Source organism: Salvelinus sp. IW2-2015, linkage group LG1, assembly GCF_002910315.2.
Source record: "Salvelinus sp. IW2-2015 linkage group LG1, ASM291031v2, whole genome shotgun sequence".
NCBI lineage: Eukaryota > Metazoa > Chordata > Actinopteri > Salmoniformes > Salmonidae > Salvelinus > Salvelinus sp. IW2-2015.
The window spans coordinates 15,206,349-15,220,077 of NC_036838.1; the positions used below are offsets into that span (position 1 = coordinate 15,206,349).

At 45.1% G+C, this 13,729-nt stretch overlaps 1 protein-coding gene across 2 annotated transcripts; it reads right to left on the minus strand.

Annotated features, from left to right (window-relative positions):
* manbal (mannosidase beta like) lies at window positions 1-3,418 on the minus strand. 2 transcript variants are annotated; one of them, XM_070439032.1, is made up of 3 exons: window positions 3,120-3,206; window positions 2,815-2,984; window positions 1-2,548 (listed from the first exon to the last, which is right to left on the minus strand). In XM_070439032.1, exons 2-3 carry the CDS (start codon window positions 2,962-2,964, stop codon window positions 2,438-2,440), a joined length of 261 nt encoding a protein of 86 aa, XP_070295133.1. In that variant the 5' UTR covers window positions 2,965-2,984; window positions 3,120-3,206; the 3' UTR covers window positions 1-2,437. The 2 variants fall into 2 exon arrangements, with proteins under 2 accessions (XP_070295133.1, XP_023839936.1); XM_023984168.2 differs by lacking the exon at window positions 3,120-3,206 and adding an exon at window positions 3,271-3,418 and having other exon boundaries at window positions 1,117-2,548.
* Window positions 3,419-13,729: the final 10,311 nt, after the last annotated feature.

Genomic DNA, 13,729 nt, shown 5'->3' on the forward strand with positions numbered 1-13,729 from the left:
TTCGACGAGGGTGTGTCTTTAATGAGTTTGAACCGTAGCCAATGTATTTCACGTAGACAATTCCAATAAATTAACAACCATTTATGCAAAACCAATTAAGGACAGTTTCCCTGACACAGATTAAGCCTAGTCCTGAACAGCTCTTTTATAGAGATTCTAATTGAGCATACTTCTTAGTYTAGGATGCTTAATCTGTGTCTGGGAAACCTGCCCTTACACTTCGGAATAGATATTAGGTTAGGACTGTGAAAGACAAGGGCCTTGGAACACAATGCATCCTACTTTCCATCAACCATCTGATATAACTGTACTGTATCTGTGAAATTGAATTTAGTAACTATCACCATAGAACAGAGATCGCATAACCTATATCATGAAAAGTGAGTCACAGTCATTTGAACAGGAATCTGAATAGTTTACCAGTACATAATTTGCACAAGCACAACACCAGCAATCTATTGGTGAGGAGTGGAACTGACAGACCTGGGATCACACGTTCAAGTCCTAGTTGGGCTACCCACAAATTTCGCGCTACAATGGTGGTAAAAGTGGGATAGCGCTACCATGAGATATGCCAGAGCATGAGGGACTTGAGGTACAGAGGGAAGGACTGGGTTAGTGCACAGGAGGTAAGGTGCAGAGGGAAGGAATGGGTTAGTGCACAGGAGGTAAGTCCTTAGTACAACACCAACTCTCTCATCAATGGACCTCTTCTTGTTGTAAAAGCAAAGGTGTTGGACTGACACAAGGTTGTGGGTTAGGATCCAGGCAGGCTACCATCCGGATTCACAGAAGTCCTTACATTTTCATTCTCAGAAAATGCTATTCATCCTTATTAGCAAGGTCGATTTCATAAAAAATAAGTGTTTTTAATCTTATCTGAGAAATATTTCAAATAAAGTATTTCCCATAAAATGTTTTGTTACAACATTGAGGATATATGCACAGTGTAAGGGTTATAAGGTTGAATGAGACATTTTAAGATTAAAAAGGTAGTTGTTTTAATTTTTTTCAACCTCTTATTGATATAACAGAGAACGAGGGTACTTATTCTGGGTTTTCACAGAAATGTTAGTAATATGTAGAAGTAGTACCTTCTAAAAGTATTCACACCCCTTGTATTTTTCCAGCCTTAAACATTTATTAAATTGAGATTGTGTCCCYAATYACACACAATACCCCAYAATGYCAGAMWTTTTTTWACAAATTAATTACAAATGAAAAGCTGAAATGTCATTAAGTATTCAACCTTTTTGTTATGGCAAACCTAAATAAGTTCAGGAGTTAAAGTTACATAATAAGTTGCATGGACTCACTCTGTGCTCAATAATAGTGGCTAACATGATTTTTGAATTGACTACACCCAATTTCTSTACCCCACACATACAATTATCTGTAAGGTCCCTCGGTCAAGCACTGATTCAACCACAAAGACCAGGGACGTTTTTTAATGCCTCATAAATAAAGGCACCTATCGGGACATAGAAAAGCACACTGAAGTTAGCAATTWTGCTTTGGATGGTGTATCAACAAAACCAGTCACTACAAAGATACAGGAATCCTTCCTAACTCAGCTGATTTTCAAGTATGGTGTTGACTGCGTCATGTTATGGGTATGCTTGTCTAGGGATACAAATAAACTGAAGAGCTAAGCACAGGCAAAATCCTAGAGGAAAACCTGGTTCAGTCAGCTTTCCAACAGAAATTGTGAGATAAATTCACCTTTCAACAAGACTATAACCTAAAAGACGAGGCCAAATATACACTGGAGTTGCTTTACCAAGATGACATTGAATGTTYCTGAATGGCCCAGTTACAGTTGACTTAAATTGGCTTGAAAATCTATGGCAAAACTTGAAAATTGCCATCTAGCAATGATCAAACAACCAACTTGACAGAGTTTGAAGAATTTWAAAAAGAATAATGTTCGAATATTGTACAATCCAGGTGAGCAAAGCTTTGAGACATACCCAGAAAGACTCACAGCTGTAATAGCTGCCAAAGGTGAGTAACATGTATTGACTCAGGGGGTTGAATACTTACCTAATCAAGATATACTAGCATTTATTTTTTTATTAATTAAACAAATCATACATCGAGTTTGACATTACAGAGTATGTGTGTAGATCATTGACAAGAAAAAGGACACTTTGTAACACAATGTTTTGAGAAAAGTCAAGGGATGTGAATACTTTCTGAATGCACAGTATGTCCCCAAAGTGTTTGGTTGTAGGCCTTTACAAGTTTTAGATTAACAAATTACATTTGATAGCAGACTAATTGAATAAAACAGTTGATCAAATGCACTTCTGTTCTTTCATAAATCATGGTTGAGACATCATTGAATTTGATGGAACAAAAATGATTCAGTTTACATAATTTGAAATGTAGCAATAATTTTGGGTGCACTGCATGGACAGCACAAAATCCAACACACCTATCGCTTCTTCTTGCTCTCTTTCTTTAGTTTCTGACGAATCTGAGGCGCAGGTCCTTTTGACTTCTTATTCTGGTCACCAGCTTTCATGTCATTTGGCTCCGTCTCCTCCTAAAGATAAAACAGAATGTGAGTCCCAGTGACACTCGACACATATGGAACAATAACAGTAGGTTGCTGAATAGTAATGGACAGTTTGCTTGCTCAAGCCAAGTTCAAAAGAAGACTACAATATGACAGAAGGGAAAAAATACAAAGCATCAGGCCTATACGGATTTAACACATAATGCTATAAGTAAACCTACAGTAAATAATGACAATATTATTACAATATCATACCGCATTCTTTCAACTGCCAACAGGACTGTTTACCATACCTGTTCATGCCCCTTGGAGGTCGGTATTATGACAGCCAAGATGCAGATGAGTTGGAAAATAGCTCCCAGAAAGAGTCCATAGCGCAGGAGACTCTCAAGCAAAGTGGGTTCAGGTACCTCTGGGGGCGAAAGGTCCAGTTCCGCGGACATAGTAGCCTACTTTCAGGTYCCTGTGTGCAACAAGACGAAATGTATGTAAACAAAGATACGTCTGCTCTGCAATGCTCAATATATTTTTCCAAATCAAATTCTCTATATTTGCCATATCATTGAAGGCCATATTGTAATACGCGCATAACTGTTACCTGCGTTGCTGTTTACAGAAACTACAATGTAACAGTGGCTGCAACAATGTTTCCACGCTTCTGAAATTGAAGCTGTCGGCCTCGATACAATAACACCACTTTTCTGTTCGGCAAATCTAATCAYAGGCTACAATTTCAAACAAAAGCTTACCAAGGCCCTAAGTCAACTCGTCCTTCGTTTTTTTTATAGCACCAAACACGATCCTGAGTGTAAAATCGTGAGTTTAATGTAATTCGTATCAGCACAAAAAATATTTTACTGTCGTAAAATTTGCATCGGAAGGGAAGTCACTGTGAGATCCGCTTATTTTCTTAGCTATGTGAAGCTAGCCACAATAACGATTAGCCACAATAGTGGAATTTGCGGTTCGCCTTCAAAATAAAAGTACCCCATTGAAAGTGATGCAAACAGATACAACTAATGGAATAATCATACAGATCCTAATAAATGACTAATTCCGAATTATATGGGAATAATGCCATATTTGGACCATTGTTTTATTTCAGATTACATTACTCCTATGTGATGCTCCTCCCTCAACCGATCCGTCTTGGTTCRTGCTATCCGGGATCTTTGGGATGGTCCTACCCCATTGAAGTTTTAATTTAAAATGGTTTAAGGAGTAGTTCAATATTGTACAACTTGATGTTAGATGGTTCCTCACCCTGAAAGTAGTCTATGGGCCAGGAGAAACTGTAATCCATGATTCAGTTATCTTTAAACAGCCACTGCAAACTCCAGGAAACTGTCATCCATGATTCAATTCTCTTTAACAGCCACTACAAACTTCAGCTAACTTTAGCCACCACAAGCTAACATTCAATGGGAGTGATTGGGGCATGTGAGCATGTAAAAAAATAAAACGAAAATCACCTTTAAATAACATGAAACCAAATGTTGTGTTGATTTTAATTGATTTCWGGTGATTTGAGCATATTTTATTTTAAACATACTCACATGCCCCCATCACTTTCATTAATTGTTAACTAGTGGTGCCTAAAGTTAGTCTAAATTTGTAGTGACTGTTTAAAACGATTAGCCACAACAGTGGAATTTGCGTTTCACCTTCAAAATAAAAGTACCCCGTTGAAAATTGAAACCTGGATTACATATTCWCTTGACCCGTAGACCACTTTCAGTGTGAGGAACAATCTAACGTCAAGTTGTAAAATAGTGAACTACTCCTTTAAGGGTAGAGGTCCCAAGGATTCTGGATAGCACTGGCCGATCCTGTCTTGGGGGGTAGGGATGTCCCAAGGATTCCAGATAGCATGGACCATCTGTAGGATGTGGGACTCATAAAAAAATATATATCCCCRAGCATCCGGTCATTCAAAAATGAAAATATATTTCTTAATTTATGATATCACTGCACGCTTGCATTACTTTCCATGAAATAGGCAGAATAACTAGCTAAATTGTTACAAACGTTGTGGCAGTGATTTAATAATTTGTAGTTGTGAGAAAATACAAACMAAGCAAAAAGGCTTCCTCCTGCAAAAATTCTGTGCAAGGACGTCGGTCGCCACTGCCGGTGTAGTGACTTGGTCGACTGTATTAGCGTCATGCAAGTAACATTAGCGTCCCGGCAGCAAAATTAAGACTTCCGGTTTTCCGATTTTGACTTCAAAATGAAAGTTTACGGTAAAATGCTATGGGAATGATACGAAATCMATCATTTTGCAGTTTTGCCTAGTGCATAATCTTACAATTATGTTACAAAATTACAACTACATCGGGGAAAAATCTAAACTAAAGAGAATTAGTACTTTATATAAAATAAAATTATTAGGTGGAGCACATTGGGAATTGGTTAGATCTTAAGTAAAGAAATGTAAAGAACATTATATTCTACAGACATTGAGCTTAAGAAAATACATGTAAACAACATAATATTCTACAGACCCTACTGAATTAGCACTAGTCTCTATATGGTGTTATTTATTGGGTGACTGTGGTCTAAATACCCAGCAGCACTTAATTATTTATTTTATTTTTTAATTTCACCTTTATTTAACCAGGTATGCTAGTTGAGAACAAGTTCTCATTTGCAACTGCGACCTGGCCAAGATAAAGCAAAGCAGTTCGACACATACAACAACACAGAGTTACACATGGAATAAACAAACATACAATCAATAATACAGTACAAAAATCTATATACAGCATGTGCAAATGAGGTAAGATAAGAGAGGTAAGGCAATAAATAGGCCATGGTGGCGAAGTAATTACAATATAGCAATTAAACACTGGAATGGTAGAATGTGCAGAAGATGTATGTGCAAGTAGAGATACTGGGGTGCAAAGGAGCAAGMTAAATAAATAAATAGAGTATGGGGATGAAGTAGATTGGATGGGCTAATTGACAGATGAGCTATGTACAGGTGCAGAGATCTGTGAGCTGCTCTGACAGCTGGTGCTTAAAGCTAGTGAGGGAGGTAAGAGTCTCCAGCTTTAGTGATTTTTGCAGTTTGTTCCAGTCATTGGCAGCAGAGAACTGGAAGGAGAGGCGGCCAAAGGAAGAATTGGCTTTGGGGGTGACCAGTGAGATATACCTGTTGGAGCGCGTGCAACGGGTGGGTGCTGCTATTTATTTATTTTATTTCACCTTTATTTGCTATGGTGACCAGTGAGCTGAGATAAGGCGGGGCTTTACCTARCAGAGACTTGTAGATGACCTGGAGCCAGTGAGTTTGGCGACGAGTATGAAGAGAAGGCCACTTGCTACTCCACCCATTCCATTGGTCCCAATAAAATACACTGTAGGCCTATAAATGACAYATTGGCTTATAGAGAGTACTATTCTATGTGCATAAATTACAYATTGGCTTATAGAGAGAACTATTCTATGTGCCAAAGTAAAAGTGGGGTTGGGAATAMTCAGTATGGTCTGTAGAATCTATATAGGGGATTATTTCATGAGGGACTAAAGCAATATTAACACATATGTGCTTAATATTAGGAAAGTTTATAAATAAATATAGTAGACCTAGCCTATAGAAAGCTGATGGATCCTCCTCTTTTTAATAGAGGCCATCAAAACTCWGTTTTCTCACGCAATTGCAAAGCCTATAGAAATGTTGCACAACATGAGCTCATSGGCTCTCATATTTGATTAGATTTGCATTGATGTCAGAGTGATTAGAGGGACAATAGAGTGCTGAGTACCTGGCAGTTAGGAATTGTGGTAGGCTACTAATGACCATCAGCAGCCTAATAACCGTGACAAAATYTGACTGCTGTCATGACTGGTGACCGCCGGTGTGGCGATAATATGGTCACCTTAACAGCCCTAATAATGACTAAATACAGGTTCATTTTTCTACTATTACGTGGGGGACTTTTTTTAGAACATTTCTGAAATTCTGTGATCCGGAAGTACTTTTTTAGTGTTGCTAACAAGTTGCTGGTATCAGCTGCTTAGCTTATGCTGTAGCTAGCTTACTAGCTCTACTTTTACTGACATAAAAAGCTTGCTGATCAGCCTGTTTCAATTACCCTGAATTTGAAGACATGCGGCCCCAAAATGGTGAAGGTGCATAAAGATGGTGGCCCCCATGTACTTACCACAAACACATTATTTGCTAAGTTTGCCGTATTGTACAGTGCTCTCTGTTACTTATAGGCACATTGAACCACGTTGCGCACCATACTTTAAATGGTGTGGATAGTGCTCAAACGAAGACTTTATATTTGAATTCCTCCATCTATTTGCACCTTCGCCATTAAGAGGGTATGTTCACTGTTATCAGAAATCACTCCACAGACTGCGGACCCAGCTTCCGGCAGGGCAGGCGGAGGGGCAGGTTCCGGGTCGAGAGCCAGTCCGGGGCCTCACTGCGGTGACGGTCGGCGCTCGCCTTCTGCCGCCTCACGGCCCGTTGCAGGTGCACATGGGCGGCGTCCAGGTCTCCTCTGAGCGCTTAAACCATTCGTCCACCGCAGGAGCTTCGATCTGGCTCTGATGCCACGGTGCCAGAACCGGCTGATACCCCAGTACGCACTGGAAAGGAGAGAGGTTAGTGGAGGAGTGGCGGAGTGAGTTTTGGGCCATCTCTGCCCAGGGATGAACGCCGCCCACTCCCCCGGCTGTYCCTGGCAATAGGACCGCAGAAACCTACCCACATCCTGATTCCCTCTCTCCACCTGTCCGTTACTCTCGGGGTGAAAACCTGAGGTGAGGCTGACCGAGACCCCCAGACGTTCCATGAACACTCTCCAGACCCTGGACGTGAACTGGGGACCCCGATCAGAGACTATATCCTCAGGCACCCAGTAGTGCCGGAAGACGTGAGTGAAGTCTGTAGGGCCGTAGGGAGACCGGGCAAAGGGAGGAGACGGCAGGACTTAGAACACCGATCCACAACGACCAGGATCGTGGTGTTGCCCTGTGATGGAGGAAGATCTGTCAGGAAGTCCACCGACAGGTGCGACCACGGCCGTTGTGGAACAGGTAGGGGTTGTAACTTCCCTCTGGGCAGGTGCCTGGGAGCCTTGCACTGGGCGCACACCGAGCAGGAGGAAACAGAAACCCTCACATCCTTGGCCAAGGTGGACCACCAGTACTTCACACTAAGGCAACACACCGTCCGACCGATGCCAGGGTGACCAGAGGAGGGTGACGTGTGGGCCCAATAGATCAAACGGTCGTGGACAGCAGACGGAACGTACAGGCGCCCAGCTGGACACTGGGGGGGAGTGGGCTCTGTGCGTAACGCCCGCACGATRTCCGCGGCCAGCTCCTACACCACCGGTGCCACCAGGCAAGAGGCTGGAAGTATGATCCATGGACCGCTCCTCTGTGTCATACATCCGGGACAGTGCGTCTGCCTTAGCGTTCTGGGAACCTGGTCTGTAGGATAGAGTGAAAACGTGTAAAAAACATGGCCCACCTTGCCTGGCGAGGGTTCAGTCTCCTCGCCGCCYGGATATACTCCAGATTGCGGTGGTCAGTCCAGATGAGAAAAGGGTGTTTAGCCCCCTCAAGCCAATTAGCCCCCTCAAGCCAACGCCTTTAGTGCCTTGACAAAAGCCAACAGCTCTCGGTCCCCCACATCATAGTTTCGCTTTGGTGGTGTGCCCGAGCGCTGAGAGAGCATGGCTCCTATCCCAGCCTCGGACTCGTCCACCTCCACTATGAACGCCAAAGAGGGATCCGGATGAGCCACCACGGGAGCCGAGGTAAACAGAGCCTTCAGGTGACCAAAAGCCCTGTCCGTCTCAGCCGACCACTGCAGCCGCACCGGTCCCCCCTTCAGCAGTGAGGTAATGGGAGCTGCTACCTGACCAAAACCCCGGATAAACCTCCGGTAGTAGTTGGCAAACGCTAGAAACAGCTGCACTTCCTTTACCGTGGTGGGAGTCGGCCAATTACGCACTGCTGAAATGCGGTCACTCTCCATCTCCACCCCTGAAGTGGAAATGCGGGTAACCTAGGAAGGAGACGGACTGTTGGAAGAACATACATTTCTCAGCATTGACGTACAGGTCATGCTCCAACAGTCGACCAAGCACCCTGCACACCAAGGATACATGCTCGGCGCGTGTAGTGGAGTATATCAGAATATCGTCGATATACACCACTACACCCTGCCCGTGCAGGTCCCGGAAAATCTTGTCAACAAAGGCTTGGAAGACTGATGGAGCATTCATCAACCCGTACGGCATGACGAGGTACTCATAGTGCCCTAAGGTGGTACTAAATGCCGTCYACCACTCGTCCCCCTCCTGGATACGCACCAGGTTGTAAGCACTCCTGAAATCCAATTTTGTGAAGAASCGCGCCCCATGCATTGACTCGATCGCACTGGCGATGAGAGGCAGCGGGTAGCTATACCTCACTGTGATCTGATTGATCCCTCGATAGTCAATACACGGGCGCAGACCTCCATCCTTCTTCTTCACAAAAAAGAAACTCGAGGAGGCAGGTGAAGTGGAGGGCTGAATGTATCCCTGCCCCAGGGATTCGGAGACATATGTTTCCATAGCCGCCATCTCCTCCTGTGACAGGTGATACACGTGACTCCTGGGAAGTGCTGYGTCTACCAGGAGATTTATYGCACAATCCCCCCGTCAATGAGGTGGTAATTTAGTCGCCCTCTTCTTACAGAAGGCGAGAGCCAAATCGGCATATTCTGAGGGGRTGCGCACGGTGGAGACCTGGTCTGGACTTTCCACCGTAGTCGCACCGATGGAAACCCTCACACACACCTCCCTGAGCACTCTCGTGACCACCCCTGGAGAGCCCTCTATTGCCACGAAATAGTGGCGTTATGACAGGCCAACCAGGGTAGGCCCAGCACCACGGGAAACACAGGAGAATCAATAAGGAAAATACTGATTCTCTCCTTGTGACCCTCCTGCATAACCATGTCAAGTGGAGCGGTGGCCTCCCTAATCAACCCYGACCTTAATGGTCGACTATCTAGGGCGTGCACAGGGAAGGGCATATTCACAGGAACAATGGGAATCCCTAAACTATAAGCAAATGAACGGTCAATAAAATTCCCAGCTGCGCCTGAATCTACTAGCGCCTTATGCTGGGAATGCGGGGAAAACTCAGGAAATGAAATAAACACATACATGTAAGCAACAGGGGGCTCTGGGTGAGCCTGGTGCCGACTCACCTGGGGTGACACGATAGTGCCCTGCCTGCGGTCTCGACTCCCTGAGGAACCCCCCCAGCACCGACCAGCAGTGTGCCCTCTGCGGCCACAGATGGTGCAGGGAATGGCACCTCCTYTGATCTCCATGGGCGTCTGAGCGGAGGTGCTGGGGGATGGAACTGACAGGTCCCGATCCGGACGTCCGCGGGCAGTCAGCAGGTTGTCCAGCCGGATGGACATGTTCACCAGCTGGTCCAATGTGAGGGTGGTGTCTCGGTAGGCCAACACCCAGCGGATGTCCTCGCACCCAGCGGAYGTCCTGCACCTGTAGTGATCGATCAGGGCCCTGTCGTTCCAGCTGGTGGTCAGGGTCCGGAAACCAAGGTGAAATCCTGCGCGCTCCTCGTCCCCTGCCTCAGGTGGAACAGACGTTCACCCGCCGCTCGAACCCTCAGGAGGGTGGTCGAACACTGCCCGAAAGCGGCAGGTGAACTCTGCATAATGGTCCAACGCCGCRTCTCCCTCACTCCATATGGCGTTGGCCCACTCCAGGGCTTTGCCTGAGAGGCAGGAGACGAGGGCGGACACACTCTCACGCCCCGAAGGAGCCGGGTGGATGGTCACCAGGTAGAGCTCYAGCTGTAGTAGAAACCGCTGGCATCCGGCAGCCGTCCCATCATACTCGCTCGGGAGCCGAGTCGAAACCCGCTGGGACCAGGTCGAAGAGGAGTGGACAGTGGGACCTGTTGTAGTGGGGCTGGTGGAGGCGCTGGAAAACCTCCTCCTCTCTCCCAACGATCCATCGTCTGCAGCACGCGATCCATGGCTGTGCCCAGACGTTGTAAGATGGTCGCGTGCTGCAGGAACGCGCTCCTCCACTGGAATTGGGAGGGCGTCTGCTCCTGCTGACTCCATAAGAGGTGAGTGATTCTGTAAAGGTCTATGTGTAGCTGGTGCAAGGGAGTCAGGCGCAGGACAGCAGAGATGAGTAAATAAAAGTCATCAAAATACAAGATAAATCCAAGCCCACAATACGGACCACAATACAACAAACAATCACTCAAGACCAAACATGGGGAACAGAGGGTTAAATAAAACAACAGGTAATTTGGTGAGTGAAACCAGGTGTGTAAGACATAGACAAAACAAATGGAAAATGAAAAGTGGATCGCCGCCCGAACAAGGAGAGGGACCAACTTTGGCGGAAGTCGTGACAGTAATTCGTCACTCCAGAGAACGCGTTTCCACTGCTCCAGAGTCCAATGGCGGCGAGCTTTACAACAYTCCAGCCGTCACTTGGCATTGCGCATGGTGATCTTAGGCTTGTGTGCAGCTGCTCGGCCATGGAAACCCATTTCATGAAGCTCCCGACAAACAGTTATTGTGCTGATGTTGCTTCCAGAGGCAGTTTGGACCTCGGTAGTGAGTGTTGCAACCTGAGTACAGACGACACCAACACTCGGTCCCGAGTGGTCCCGTCCTCACGGTCCCGTCCTGTGAGCTTGGGTGGCCTACCACTTCGCAACTGAGCCGTTGTTGTTCCTAGATGTTTCCACTTCACAATAACAGCACTTACAGTTAACCGGGGCAGCTCTAGCAGGGCAGAAATTTGATGAACTGACTTGTTGGAAAGGTGGTATCCTATCACGATGTCACATTGAAAGTCACTGAGCTCTTAATTAAGGCCATTCTACTGCCAATGTTTGTCAATGGAGATTTCATGGCTGTGTGCTCGATTTTATACACCTGTCAACAGTGGCGGATATAGATGGTCAGCCGCCCAGGGCAGCATCTTGCCGGGGGTGCGGCACTGGGCKCCCGCAAAAAAACATTTGGAATGGTGACATTTGCAAGATCGGTTTTCTATTGCTCATTTGCACGTCACGTCAATGATATCATGTCACCGTGTGGGACTGTGGATCAATTAACCTTGTCGGAGTGGGCGCCCTGATTCTAGTTTGTGAGCTAGGTAGGCTACTACCTGGGAAGGTCTTCCACTCAGAAGTACGAGATGGGGAGGGGAGCGGGGATAGGTTGACTTCAGGTCTCCCCACTGGAAACCCGAGGTAGGAGGAGAAGGGGCAATCTATCAAATAGCACACCTCTGACTTTGTGCAGTACTAATGCAATTAGTAAAATCTGTCACACTATGAAATGCTACCAAATAAACCACAATTCATTCACAATACTGTGAATATATAGTTTCACAGACATATTGTTGCATTTTTTTCTACTTTGTGYGAAAATAATAACATAAAACCAGTCTGCACACCACCAAGGTGAATTGTTTAAGTCTTGACTCTTGGTTGACAGTGTTGGGGGMTGGGTGATGTAATGTATTGATGCTCGAGTGCCAAATCAACACAAATTTGTGTCTATTTGTCTTKGTTACTTCTTTTTGATATCTTATTTTGTATATCTTTATAGATTTATGTAGTTTTAAATGTTATGATTATTTATTTCTGAATAAAAATGACAGTTAGTGAAGGACGGTGCTTTTTTTTGTTGGTGGGGGGAGCTGAATGGGGGGTTCGCCCAGAGAGCCATACAAGCTAGAACTGCMACTGCCTGTCAGCAATGGTTGTGGCTGTAATAGCCAAATCCACTAATTTCAAGGGTTGTCCACATACAGTTGAAGTCGGAAGTTTACATACACTTTAGCCAAATACATTTAAACTCAGTTTTTCACAATTCCTGACATTTAATCCTAGTAAAAATGCCCTGTCTTAGGTCAGTTAGGATCACCACTTTATTTTACGAATGTGAAATGTCAGAATAACAGTTAGAGAGAAGGATATATTTCAGCTTTTATTTATTTCACACAATTGGAACCTCCAAGTTCGGGGCTCAACGCAGAAGGTTTCTACATTTAGCAACCCAATATTTTCGTAGTGTGATAGCATTAGTCCCTTACAATGTTTAACTCCGGGGGTAGCTTTCTCCAAAGCCTCTCTTCCTCACGTCATCTAAGTCTGGTGGTGCTCTGTCACATTTTTGCACTATTGCCTTCCCCTGCTCCTGAATGGATAGAAGTCAGCGATCTCAGACAGCCTGGCGTGATTAACTGGAATCAGGTTTCTTTTCAAGTGGTCCTCCTGTCGCCTCCTTGCTCGCATCCATGCCATATGGTCAGTTTGTGCGCTCCCATAGATAGATCTGTCGATATGTTACTCTATTTGGTATTCAGATGTCAAGGGCTTTCGTGATAAGCCACTCCAAAATGACCTCGTTGACTTTGTTGTCCTTAAGATTCTGCTCCATTTTGCCAACTTGTGAGTATGCTTGGGGTCCATTTGGAAGACCCATTTGCGACCCAAGCTTCAACTTCCTGACTGATGCTCTGAGATGTTGCTTCAATATGTCCAATAATTTTCTTTCCTCATGATGCCATCAATTTTTGTGAAGTCGCACTAGTCCCTCCTGCCAACAAAGCATCCCCACAAAATGAGGCGTGCCACCCCCGTGCTTCACGGTCTAGGGATGGTGTTCTTCGGCTTGCAAGCCTCCTCCTTTTTCCTCAAACATAACAATAGGTCATTATGGCCAAACAGTTCTATTTTTTGTTTCATCAGACCAGAGGACATTTCTCCAAAAAGTACATCTTTGTCCCATGTGCAGTTGCAAACCGTAGTCTGGCTTTAATGGCAGTTTTGGAGCAGTGGCTTCTTCCTTGCTGACGGCCTTTCAGGTTATGTCGATAAGGGACTCGTCTTTACTGTGGATATAGATACTTTTGTACCTGTTTTCCCACTTCCAGCTCTTCACAAGGTCCTTTGCTGTTGTTCTCTGGGATTGATTTGCACTTTTCGCCAAAAGTAGGCGTTATTTCATCATCTAGGAGACAGAACGCGTCTCCTCTTCTGAGCTGGTTATGACGGCTGCGTGGCCTCATGGGTTTATACTTGCGTACTATTGTTTGTACAGATGAATGTGGTACCTTCCGATGTTGGAAATTGCTCCCAAGGATGAACCAGACTTGTGGGAGGACTACAATTGGTTGGAGT

What these genes read in the sequence shown, in the direction of transcription:
- manbal (XM_070439032.1), bottom strand. Translation starts at nt 2,964, where the DNA reads ATGTCCGCGGAACTGGACCTTTCGCCCCCAGAGGTACCTGAACCCACT. An exon ending in CCTCCAAGGGGCATGAACAG is followed by an intron (nt 2,549 to 2,814) that starts GTATGGTAAACA and finishes TTTTATCTTTAG; the next exon opens with GAGGAGACGGAGCCAAATGA.